At 44.0% G+C, this 13,571-nt stretch overlaps 1 protein-coding gene across 1 annotated transcript; it reads left to right on the top strand.

The window, feature by feature from the left end:
* The first annotated feature begins 1,745 nt into the window (after window positions 1–1,745).
* On the top strand, window positions 1,746–13,571 carry LOC308678660 (uncharacterized protein). Its single transcript, XM_081345889.1, has 7 exons — window positions 1,746–2,523; window positions 2,741–2,822; window positions 7,886–7,909; window positions 8,092–8,154; window positions 10,270–10,534; window positions 11,824–11,974; window positions 13,002–13,571. The coding sequence occupies exons 1-7, from the start codon at window positions 1,978–1,980 to the stop codon at window positions 13,413–13,415; spliced, it is 1,545 nt and encodes a 514-aa protein (XP_081202015.1). The 5' UTR covers window positions 1,746–1,977; the 3' UTR covers window positions 13,416–13,571.

Here is a 13,571-nt window from a genome sequence, read left to right as displayed (position 1 = left end):
GATAGATCAAAGCTGCCAAACTTGAGAAATAGTGGGTTAGTGAAATGCAGGTAGTTCTCAGCTCACAACACTTCATTTAGTGATGCTTGAAGTTACAACAACACTGATAAAAGTGACTTATGATTTATGTTTTTCACACATGATCCTTGCGGCATCCCCATGTTCACGTGACCAAAATTCAGACACTGAGCAACTGGCTTATGACGGTTGCAGTGTCCCGGGGTCATCTGATCACCTTTTGCAACCTCCTCACAAGCCAAGTCAGTGGGGAAGCCAGATTCACTTAACGATCGCGTTACTAATTTAACAATTGCAGTGATTCTCTTTAACAACTGTGGCAAGAAAGGTTGTAAAATGGGGCAAAACTCACTCAACAAATGTCTCACTTAGCAACAGAAATTTTGGGCTCAACTGTGGTCGTACGTTGAGGACTACCTGTCATGTCTCCGGGTAGCAGAAGACCAGGACAGAATGAGCTCTGGAACTTTAGTTTTTTGGTAGAAATCCTGTTTGAAACACTCTGTTAAGAGCATAGAAAGAGCTGGACTACTCTCTTGACGTGTGGATGATTTTGCTACTCTGGCACCCTTGGTAATTCTCTGTGCTTGGCTGTTTACTTGCAAATGTTTCATTACACAAGTAGGTAACATTAGTGCTAGTGAGAGGTTCGCTCCCTATTTATACACTCATTAGCACTGATGACGTTACCTAGTTGGGTAATGAAACATCTGCAAGAAAACACACAAGCTCAGAGAGCACCGAGGATTCCACAATTCAACCCTGAGCTACAGATATTCCCTTTTACAGGTGGTCCTTATGACCAGTACAGAGAAGAGTTCAGAGAAGAGCAACACAGAGGATTAGGAGACGGGAGACTAAAACATACTGTATAAAGAATGGTTGCAAGAATTTGGGTATGTCTACTTTAATGAAAAGAAGGACTAGGGGTGACATGATAGCATTGTTCCAATATCTCAGGGGCTGCCCCAAAGAGGAGGGAGTCAAGCTATTCTCCAAAGCTCCTGAAGGCAGGACAAGAAGCAACGGATGGAAACTAATCAAAGAGAGAAGCAACCTAGAACTAAGGAGAAATTTCCTGACAGTTAGAACAATTAATCAGTGGAACAACCTGCCTCCAGAAGCTGTGAATGCTCCAGCACTGGAAGTTTTAAAGAAGAGACTGGACAGCCATTTGTCTGAAATGGTATAGGATTTCCTGCCTGAGCAAGGGGTTGGACTAGAAGACCTCCAAGGCCCCTTCCAACTCTATTATTGTTGTTGTTGTTGTTGTTGGATCATTTGGTAACTGGCCCTCATTTATGGATGTTTTGTGTCCTGCAGTCATGTGACCATGTTTTTGACAGTTTTGCTGAAAACCTTTATTTCCTGTTTTTGGCAAAACAGCCCATAGCAAACCATTTGCTTAACAACTGCTGCAAATAAGGTTTTAAAATTGAGTCAGTCACAGGGGTGATCCGATTTATGACTGTCACAATTTAGGACCATGGTGGCCAGGCTTCACTATGGTTGTAAGTCAAGGGCTATCTGTAGCGATATTGCTGTTTCTCGGCTCTGATCTTTTCACATCCGGGAAATTGTGTTGGAACTTAATTCCTGCCTCTTGTTTGTGAAATGTACATTATTTAAGATCTCAGCTTGTGTTATAATTGCTCAGAGTTCTGGAAAATGCCCTCAGAATAACAAGAAGGTTAAAAAGAGCTTAAAACTTCCCCTATTCTTGCTCGAAGGAGAAGCTGCAAAAACCTGCATCTTGAGGGTTAATTAATGCCGTCTCTTTTACTTATCACTTGCTGGAGGGGGGGAGGGGAAATCCACTTTTTCTCCCTCTTCCTTCTGCCAAGTACAAAAGTCACAAACAGCCTATCAGCCAACCGGAAAGCAACTCTGAATTGAAAGACAAAAGGAAAAGCGAAAGGAAGGAACAAAAAAAAAAAAGAATTGAGGAGAAGGTTCAAAATGAGCAATGCAGATCTAAATGAGCAAGACAGAATCCTTCAGGAATTCCACGCAGAAACAGTTTTCCTTTCAGGAAACAAGGAATGGCTGGTAGAGAAGAATTACTTTGTCGTGAAAAGCACGGTGGAGAGGATTGTGAAGTGGGCTTATGAATCCAGCACTGGGTTGTACCCCTTTGACCCCATTCCCGTGGGCAGCTACAAGGAAGGGCTGCACCTTCAAGTGGAGAACAGTTCCAACGACTTTGACTTCCTCGTCCCAATACGGTGTAACTCCAAGTTGGCACTCCGGAGCAGGGTCGTCCCCAATAATTCCTCCAGCCGTCCCACCCACCAGCTCCCCACCTACATTTTTCGCAACAGAGGATTCCGCAACCTTCCTGACAAAGGGCTGCCGGTCTTTCACCAGGGCACCAAAGTGTTGGTAGACATTGAGGATGTGGCGGAGACAGCTGTGAAGATCTATTGTGATAAGCCAAAATCACAGTTGGGGGAAGATGAGGAAGAAGATGATGACCCTGAATATTATAAATTAGAAATGTGTGAGGTAGGTATTAACAGGATGGCCTGGAGCAGGGGTAGGCAACCTTGGCTCTTTTATGACTCGTGAACTTCAATTCCCAGAATTCCTGAGCCACCCCTGGCCTGGAGGGAAGGTGGCGCACCCTAGTGCTGAAATCTAGGGCATGTTTGCTGGGAAAAAGTCTTTTTCTGGGAGGGGAGAAAAAAAAGCTCTTTGGTTTTTTTTTTTCTTTTTTTGCTAGGAGAGTCTCAGCCATCATAATTTGGACCCAGAGCAAATCCTGAAGGACTTTCATCGATATGTAGGGATTGCCTTGAATCCAGGTGCATCATTTCATTAAAATTAACTAATAATGCAATGGGAATCCAGCACAGGGGTGGGCAGCCATGTCGACCAGACACGGTTAGAATAAGAGAGAGAATGATGTGAATGCTAAAAAAAAATATGGGGAGGATTCACAAAATTAATTTTCTTGGTGAGTTGTGGCTGTTTAGGAAGGATTCAGTTAGCAGAAGGAACATGATCCCTGGGCCAAGGCCCATTAGTCAGCTGTGAGCTGTTGGGAACTGGGGTGTGAAAGCAGTGGTCGAGCATCCCCATTTGTGAGAGCAGCAGACTAGGACGTGCACGCACACTCCATCTCTTCTCCCTGCCAGTACACAAAGCTGGAAAGGTTGGGGAACTCTGTTGTAGAGCCTCCATCCCACACGTTATTTATTTCTTAAGAAAAATTATATGGCTGCCCAACTCATGGGTGGCTCTCAGAAATAAAACCCCAATGCAAAACCCAATAACCCTTCATCCCCCCCCCCACAGTGACAACAAACAACTCTTGATGGGGCTCCATATCAACCTGGAGTTCCCAGCTCCACTGGCAAAACTCTCTTCGGGGCCTTTCAAAAGAATGTCAAGGTGGGCCAATCTTATTTCTGCAGGGATGATGTTCCACAGGGAGGGAGCCACCACAGAAAAGGCCCTTCTTCTTGGATCTCCCAGATGGACATCCTTAAGAGAGAGGACTCCTAAAATCACCTATTCCCCTGCTCTGGCAGGTTGTTAATCATAACCATCATAATCATAATAGTAAAGTTGGAAGGGACCTTGGAGGTCATCTAGTCCAACCCCCTGCTCAGGCAGGTTGGATAAATGTAACTGGGAAAAGATGGTCCTTCATCTTTCTTTCTGAGATGGGCAGACTTGAAACTTAACACTACACTATTAACCATTTCAGTGTTCAAAGATCAGTCATCCGGATACATTTTTGTGAATAAAGATGTTGGTAGAAACTAGCCTTTTGCCACGTGCCAAGCATCCTATTTGCCTTTTGAATGAAATAATTGTAGAAAAGTAAAGCCAGATGTCACCTACTCGCTTTATATCTTAATTAAGGCCGATCCAAATAGGGGAAAGCATGCAGGTTCTTCATTGGGCTGGATGTCACAAAAATGTTCCTTGTGAGTAAATTCTGGGGACTTCTAGCCAGGCAGAAGTTTTTAGAGACTTTTATTGTGTGAACCCCTTCATGGATTACTGCCTTGTCGTGGCGAAGGGGCTTGCGTAATTCAATGAAGCTATGAGCTATGCCGTGCAGGGCCACCCAAGACGGACAGGTCATAGCAGAGAGTTCTGACAAAACGTGATCCACTGGAGAAGGAAATGGCAACCCACTCCAGTATCTTTGCCATGAAAACCCTATGGACAGTACCAAAAGGCAAAACGATATGACGCTGGAAGATGAGCCCCTCAGGTCGGAAGGCGTCCAATATGCTACTGGGGAAGAGCAGAGGGCTAGTACTAGTAGCGCCAGAAAGAATGAAGCGACTGGGCCAAAGCCGAAAGGACGCTCAGCTGTGGATATGTCTGGTGGTGAAAGGAAAGTCCGATGCTGTAAAGATTTTTTCTCCATAGGAACCTGGAATGTAAGATCCATGAATCAAGGCAAGCTGGACGTGGTCAAACAAGAGATGACAAGACTGAACATCGACATCTTAGGTATCAGCGAACTAAAATGGACAGGAATGGGTGAATTTAATTCAGGTGACCATCAGGTATACTACTGCGGGCAAGAATCCCTCAGAAGAAATGGAGTAGCCTTCATAGTCAATAAAAGAGTAGGAAAAGCAATACTGGGATACAATCCTCAAAATGACAGAATGATCTCAGTTCGAATCCAAGGCAAACCATTCAATATCACAGTAGTCCAAGTCTATGCTCCAACCACCGGTGCTGAAGAGGATGAAATTGACCGGTTCTATGAAGCCCTACAGCACCTTATAGAACTAACACCAAAAAATGATGTCCTTATCATCATGGGGGATTGGAATGCTAAAGTAGGAAGCCAAAAGATAACCGGAATAACAGGCAAGTTTGGCCTTGGAGTACAAAATGAAGCAGGGCACAGGCTGATAGAATTTTGTCAAGAGAATACGATGGTCATAGCAAACACTCTTTTCCAACAACCCAAGAGACGGCTCTACACATGGACATCACCAGATGGTCAACACAGAAATCAGATTGACTATATGCTCTGCAGCCAAAGATGGAGAAGCTCTATACAGTCAGTAAAAACAAGACCAGGAGCTGACTGTGGCTCAGACCATGAGCTTCTCGTTGCAAAGTTTAGGCTTAAACTGAAGAAAGTAGGGAAAAGCACCAGGCCAATCAGGTATGAATTAAATCATATCCCCATTGAATATACAGTAGAGGTGACAAATAGATTTAAGGAATTAGATCTGATAGACAGGATGCCTGAAGAACTATGGACAGAGGTTCGCAACATTGTACAAGAGGTAGCAACCAAAACCATCCCAAAGAAAAAGAAATGCAAGAAAGCAAAATGGCTGTCTGAGGAAGCTTTGCAAATAGCTGAGGAAAGGAGGGAAGCAAAAGGCAAGAGAGAAAAAGAAAGATACGCCCAATTGAATGCAGAATTCCAGAGAATAGCTAGAAGAGATAAGAATGCCTTCTTAAATGAACAGTGCAAAGAAATAGAAGAAAACAATAGAATAGGGAGGACCAGAGATCTTTTCAAGAAAATTGGGGAGATGAAGGGAACGTTCAATGCAAAAATGGGCATGATAAAGGACCAAAATGGCAGGGACCTAACAGAGGCAGAAGAGATTAAGAAGAGATGGCAAAATTACACAGAAGAACTATACAAGAATGAGCTTAATGTCCCTGATAATCACAATGAGGTCACTGACCTCGAGCCAGACATCCTAGAATGTGAAGTGAAGTGGGCCTTAGAAAAGCTGAGCAACAACAAAGCTAGTGGAGGTGACAGTATTCCAGCTGAGCTATTGAAAATCTTAAAAGACGATGCAGTAAAAGTGCTACACTCAATTTGCCAGCAAATTTGGAAAACTCAACAGTGGCCACAGGATTGGAAAAGATCAGTTTACATTCCAATTCCAAAGAAAGGCAGTGCCAAAGAATGTTCAAACTATCGCACCATTGCACTCATTTCTCATGCTAGTAAAGTTATGCTTAAAATCCTACAAGCTAGACTCCAGCAGTATGTGGATAGAGAACTACCAGAAGTACAGGCAGGATTTCGAAGAGGCAGAGGAACTAGAGATCAAATAGCCAACATACGCTGGATCATGGAGAAAGCTAGAGAGTTCCAGAAAAACATCTACTTCTGCTTCATTGACTATGCTAAAGCCTTTGATTGTGTGGATCATAACAAACTGTGGCAAGTTCTTAAAGAGATGGGAGTACCAGAACATCTTATTTGTCTCTTGAGAAACCTATATGCGGGCCAAGAAGCAACAGTGAGAACTGGACACGGAACCACTGATTGGTTCAAAATTGGGAAAGGAGTCCGGCAAGGCTGTATACTGTCGCCTTGCCTATTTAACTTATATGCAGAGCACATCATGAGAAAGGCAGGGCTAGATGAATCAAAAGTTGGAATTAAGATTGCTGGAAGAAATATCAACAACCTAAGATATGCAGATGATACCACTCTAATGGCAGAAAGTGAAGAGGAACTGAAGAGTCTCTTGTTGCGAGTGAAGAAGGAGAGTGCAAAAGTTGGGTTGAAACTAAACATTAAGAAAACCAAGATCATGGCATCCGGCCCTCTCAATTCCTGGCAAATAGATGGGGAAGAAATGGAGGTAGTGACAGATTTTATTTTCCTGGGCTCCAAGATCACTGCAGATGGGGACTGTAGTCAAGAAATTAAAAGACGCTTGCTCCTCGGGAGGAAAGCCATGGCAAATCTAGACAGCACACTAAAAAGCAGAGACATCACCCTGTCAACAAAAGTGCGTATAGTCAAGGCTATGGTCTTCCCAGTTGCAATGTATGGCAGTGAAAGTTGGACCATAAGAAAGGCTGAGCGCAAAAGAATTGAGGCCTTTGAACTCTGGTGCTGGAGAAGACTCCTGCGAGTCCCTTGGACTGCAAGGCGATCAAACCGGTCAGTCCTAGAGGAGATCAACCCTGACTGCTCTTTAGAAGGCCAGATCCTGAAGCTAAAACTCAAATACTTTGGCCACCTAATGAGGAGGAAGGACTCACTGGAGAAGAGCCTAATGCTGGGAAAGATTGAGGGCAAGAGAAGAAGGGGACGACAGAGAATGAGGTGGCTGGATGGAGTCACTGAAGCAGTAGGCGTGAGCTTAAATGGACTCCAGAAGATGGTAGAGGACAGGAAAGCCTGGAGGAACATTGTCCATAGGGTCGCGATGGGTCGGACACGACTTCGCAACTAACAACAACAACAATTGTGTGAAAAGTTACATCTTTTCCAAAGACATCAACATAATAGCCGCTGTTGCTATTTTCCACGGCTCAGTTCCCAACAACCATGAGATAGAAATTTATAGGCTCCTCACTACAGTTAGTCCTCAAGGTTACGACCACAACTGGACCAGATTTCCGTTGCGAATCAACCTGAATGTTAAGTGAGTTGTGTCCAATTTTACAACCTTTTTTGCCACAGTTATTAAACAAATTACTGACATTGTTAAGTGAATCATGTTATTAAGCGAATCCGGCATCCCTGACTGACTTTGCTTGTTGGAAGCTGCTGGGAAGGTCACAGATGGCAATCATATGGCTCTGGGACATGCCACCTGCCCTAGATACATTCTGGTTGCCATGTGCCCAAATTTTGATCACGTGACTGTGGAGATACTGCAACCATTCTAAGTCTGAAGGCTGGCTGTATGTCACTTTTTTCAGTGCCGTGGCAACTTCAAACAGTTGTTAAATGAATGGTTACAAGTCGAGGACTATCTGTATATCAAGATACCATAGAAAGTTGTGTCTACTGGGGTGAATGTTGGTCTGTTCCCTGGTTCTTAAATGAGATTCTTCTTGAAATTACAACAGATTCTCCTTGACTTTTTCCTATTTCTCTTTCCCATCTCCCCAGAGTACACCCATCCTCGACAAAACGGTAAGTCCAGAAAGCATAAAATGTAAATATTTTTCTAGCGGGAGAACATGTTGAGGGATTGGATTGGGTTCCAGTGGTCCTCTTGCTAATTCACTGGGTTTTAAAAACAAAAGCAGTGATTACAGATTATAAAACCTTAAAACCAGACTTAAATTTATACTGGATTCCTCTTCAACCTTTAGATCCTGTTTTCCAGCATCGGATGTTCCCTTCCCGAGTACCCAGTATACATAATAGTATAAGAGGTAAGTTGATTTTTTCTTATTGTCCATTTTTTTCCAAATAGGAAACATTCATCATGAGCAGATACATCTTTGTTGTCTTTTGAGTTGCCAGGCTATAAAAAAAATTAACTAACTACAGATTAACAAATTTACAAATTATCTTAGAAACCCCGCATAGCAAGAAATTAGCTTCTCAGGAATGCCCCAAAGGTGCTTTTTCAAGAGGCAGCTGGACTTCCTTGAAAATGTTTCACTTCTCATCCAAGAAGCTTCTTCAGTTCTGACTGAATGGTAGGGAATGGAAGGATTTATATTCCTTGCAGTCCCCTGGTCATTAGCACTCTCTCTGAGAGTCGTTGTGGCTACTTAACAACTCACAGAGAGAGTGTTAACAACCAGATGACTGCAAGGAATATAAATCCTTCCATTCCCTACCATTCAGTCAGAACTGAAGAAGCTTCTTGGATGAGAAGTGAAACATTTTCAAGGAGACACAAAACAAAGTCCAGTTGCCTATTGAAAAAGCACCTTTGGCACAACCATGATCTGGATGATTGAGAATCTTCATACACTTCTCAGGAATGAATCAGATCATGATTAGAGGCAGATTCTTTGCGTGAAACTAATTCCTTTTGGCCTTTTGTGTTTTTTGTCTTTGAATTTCAAACGGGTCCCATTCCGTTCCCTTTGTTGCTGTCTTTACTTAACAATCTTAACATTATTCCATTTTTAATTCAAAGGAGAGGCCTCAGATTGATTTTGCTATTTGCCTTCCAGCCACTTTAGAAATAGAAGTACATTTAAATAGATCCACAACAATGAAATGTGGAAATATGCATTTACACACAAATATATACCTGAAATTAAAATATAGTAAGATTGTACAGGCAGTGAGTCAGAACAAAGATTTTGCTAGAGGAAGGGCACTATTCTAGCTCACTGCCCCCAAAGAATCTATTTTAAGAATGCTTTTATAATTGATTATGTGCCATTAAGTGAAGATTTGTTTCTAACTTGGTCCAAGGGCACCTCCATCGCCATCTTAACCGAGTCCCTCCATCTTGATGGTGGTTCTCCTGTTCCTCTCTTTCCTTCCAGCATCAAAGCCTTCTTTGCTGGGTCTTTGCATAATTTGTCCAAAGTAGGATAGCTTTGCGTCAAATCAGAACTCTGTGTGTCGATTTGTTTGATGATTCACTTGTTTGTTTTCTGGCTATCTATGGTACCCTGAAGAATCTTGGCTAGAAATTGATAACCAAGGAATGAAGGAAATCAGATCCATATGTATGTTCATTCATATGAATGAATTTTTTTTCATTCATATGAATAAACATGCATATATATACAATCTGTGTGTCATAATAATAAATGCAAATGTAGTTTGTATAATGGTATGATATTTGCACAACATTTGTATATTATAATTTATGAGCAACTGGATAGAGTAGAAGTTAAAGAATTGCCTTTCATGTGGCAGACCAGGGTTCAAATCCTGGATGGTACCTACCTTACTAGTAGGGATCCTTGGCCAAAGACCCCCTAATATTTCACTTGTCTTACTTCAAAATATGAGTGATACTAGTGTGTGTGTGTGTGTGTGTGTGTGTGTGAGCTTCCTAGTCAGTTAGCCTTTTTATCTGCCATTGTTTTTACTAGTTTTATTTTTCCCACCGTGCAATGCAGTACAGGTAATTCTAGACTTACAATTTGTTTAGTGACTGTTTGAAATTACAACAGCACTGAACAAAGTGACTTATGACCAGCTTTCACGTTTACAACCGTTGCACCATCCCCACGGCGTGATCAAAATTCAGGTGACTTGACAACTGGCATGAATTGATGAGGGTTGCAGCATCCTGGGGCAGCCACATGATCTCCATCTGCAACCTTCCCAGCTGGCTTCCAAAATCAACGGGGAGAAGCCGGATTCATTTTATGACCACTTAACTGCCTTGGCAAAATATATATATATATGTAAAATTGGGCAAGAATCACTTAACTGCCTCACTTAGAAACGGACATTCTGATACCAATTGCGGTCGTAAGTCAAAAACTATCTATAGTTACAACTCAGGGCTGTGCATCGCTTTGGGTAATTAACACCCTGGATGTTGCTTTCCTCCGACACATTTTTAGGGAACATCAAATTAGAGCCCTTGGATTCGAGCGGTCCAGCCGTCCGGTTAGTTTTCCACGAAGGGAACGAAACCGTCCCAGTGAAGCTGGTGCCGGCCATTCAGGGGGCAGTAGAGTTCTCCAACGAATGGATGAGGGAAGATCTCACCCACCTTTCTGATTGGTGGGACGGTGACCTCAGCAATGAAAAGAAAAGCTTCCTTCGGAAGGTACAAGCCCTGAAAGAAGTGGCGCCTGAGCTCGTCCCAAAGGATGGATTCTGGAGGTAAACCCCCCCCCCCCGCCAGTCATTTGGTGAGAGGGCAGCGGGTGGCCAAGGATGAGGCAGTGCAACAGGACATGGCTTCAAGGCCTGCAGGGATGCTGAATAGTGATGCAAAATAAAACACCTGATTGGCAACCTCGGCTCTTTTATGACTCATGGACTTCAACTCCCAAAATTCCTGAGTCAGCATAGCTGGCTCAGGAATTCTGGGAGTTGAAGTCCATGAGTCATAAAAGAGCCGATGTTGCCTACCCCAGAGCACTTATCCTTCCCTCCGCCCTGTGCGTTCCCACAGAGAGGACCTCCTCAGGGTGCCACCGGTCAGAGAATGTCGTCTGGTGGCCCCCAGGGGGAGGGCCTTCTGTGGGCGCCCCGGACTTATGGAATCGGTTGCCGGTTGAGCTCCGGACGGAGCCCGACCTTCGCTCCTTCCGACGCGATCTGAAGACCTATTTATTCGAACAAGCCGGCCTGGCCTGATGGGGGATGGGTTGGGATTTTGTGGTTTTTATATTATTATGTATTGTTTTAGCTTGGGCCTTGTATTTAATTCTTTTTTAACTTTTGTATCCTGTATTTTATATGTGCCCTGTTCACCGCCCTGAGTCCTTCGGGAGAAGGGCGGTATACAAATAAAATTAACAATTAACAATTAACAATTATCTGGGTTTTAAAACAAAAAAAAATGTTTTAAGCCTTTGCCAAATTCTGCTTTTAATGGAATTCTGGAACCCTCATCTAAGGAGGGCTACGCTGATGTTACCTTCCTTAATGAAAGAATGACATGTTCATTGATTCACTGGAAAGAAAGCCTCTTTTGAGAAGTTGTGTGCTTCTGTTGCTCTGTATTTGAGGGTTTCTCAACTTTGGCCACTTGTAAGATGGGTGGACTTCAACTCCCAGAATTCCCCAGCCAGCGTGTCTTAAGTCCACCCATTTTAAAGTGGCCAAGGTTGAGAAACACTGAACTGGTTGCTAACGGTGCCCATCGTATCCAGGTGACCCCCCTCTACTTCGAAAAATTCCATCAGAAAAAGATGCTTCCTAATGTATAGAGGTGCCAATCCAGCACCTCTTTGGAACTCTTTAAAGCAGCTGCATCTTTTCCCAGATTGTGGACTAGTCTAGCCTCCCATCATTTCACTTTTTCTGCCCACCTTAAGAAAGAAGGCAAGCTGCAAACATGTAACACTCAGGGAGGACGCCTGAGATGAATACATACTTCTAAAGCTATTTGCAGAACGGTTACAATATTCCTAACTACCATTTCTCCCCCTCCCCCCAACCAGGTTGTCTTTCAGCTGTGCTGAAGAGATGATCCTTAAGGAAGTCGACGCCGATGGAGGGCAGAGGCGGGCAGCTTTACGACTGCTTAAGTTTGTTAACAAGACCAGGTGGACCCCGGAGTATGGCAAACTCTTGACTTCCTACCATCTTAAGGTGAATCTGCTGAAGTAACAGTACGCTAGGCCAGATTAAGCTTCCACCTCGCCCTCATGAAGATACACTGAAACTCCCCCTTATCCAGGTGGTCCTTGGCCTATGACCAGAATTGGGACCAGAATTTCCATTGATCAGCAAGGCAGTTGTTAAGTCAGTCAAGCCTGATTTTATGACCTTGATTTGCCAGCATTTAAGCGGTTCGCTGCAGTTGTTAAGTGAACCACGCGGTGGCTAAGTGAATCTGGCTTCCCCCCCACTGATGTAGCTTGTTGTAAGCTGGCTGGGAAGGTTGCAAACGGCGAACAGGTGACCCCCCCCCCCCCAGGATGCTAGAACTATCGTAAATGCAGGCGGTTTTCAAGCACCCAAATTCTGATCATCTTAACTGTGGGGATGCTGTGATAGTTGTAAGTGTGAGGACCGGTCACAAGTCAATGCCTTTTTTCAGTGTTGTAACTTCAGTCACTAAACAAAGACTACTTGCGCTTGTATAAATGTACAGCAAACTCACTTCTACCCCGCATGGGAGCATGTAAAATTGTGTAGCGATAAAAAAGTACCCCTCTTCCGCAATCTCCTTTCCTTCTCTGCTGCTGGGGTGTGTGTGTTATCGAGAGCTTTGCGTGCTTTAGTCCCGATAGCACCAATTGCCGACTTTTACTTTCATAATCCCTCAGCTCCCTCTCACCTCACTCTGCAATGACACCATTACACCACCCAAATTCCTCTCCTCCTAACCACTTCTTGATATAAACCTAGGACAGGGGTAGGCAACCTCAGCTCTTTTATGACTCGTGGACTTCAACTCCCAGAATTCCTGAGCCAGCCATGCTGAGGAGAAATGGAGAAGTTTCCATGCTGAGCCATGCTGGCTCAGGAATTCTGGGCGTTGAAGTCCACGAGTCATAAAAGAGCCGAGGTTGCCTACCCCTGACCTAGGAGCATGAAGATCCACTCAACCCGAGGGAGGCCTCCAAAGTCAGCGTAAGATCTAAGAATTGCTGTTGCTTTTCATCTCCTGCAGACCGTTTTGCTGTGGTGCTGTGAGATCCATCATGGCAAAGAGGACTGGGAGACTCTGCTGTCCTCCCTAAAGAACCTCCTGGGGCTGCTGAAACACACCCTGGCCAAGAAACGCCTCCCTCATTACTTCCTACAGCCTCTCAACCTCTTCAACAAACAGTACAAAACCAGCAGCTCCATCCACCAGCCCTTGTCCTTGGAGGTCCTCGGCCATGAGGTTTCAGCCATGCTGGCGGACCCCACGGCCTATCTCGTCCCAGGCCACGAATCAGCAGGTTGCCCGGTCAACCAAGACTATGAAGAGAAAGCCGCAGCTCTCCGAGAGTTTAAAGAAAGACACCGGGAAGAACTGAGTGAGCTGAAGAGAATGGAAGATGAACATATGTACGTGGAAGTGGAAACCACCGAAGAATAAACCCTGTGAGGTCCCTTCGGGAACTAATGGCTTTACGCTGCCATGAAATCTGGCTTTGTTCCCAGGCCTGTGGATAATTATTTTGGAGGGGTTTGGAAGGAATATGTGATTCAGTTTTGGGTCATTTCTGGATTATTTTAGTCCCAAGCTGTGAAT

The sequence above is a fragment of the Vipera berus genome, assembly GCF_964194415.1.
Source record: "Vipera berus genome assembly, chromosome: Z".
In the NCBI taxonomy this organism is placed as follows: Eukaryota; Metazoa; Chordata; class Lepidosauria; order Squamata; family Viperidae; genus Vipera; species Vipera berus.
Note: the sequence above shows the minus strand (reverse complement) of the source record. Positions and strands in the feature narration are given on the sequence as shown.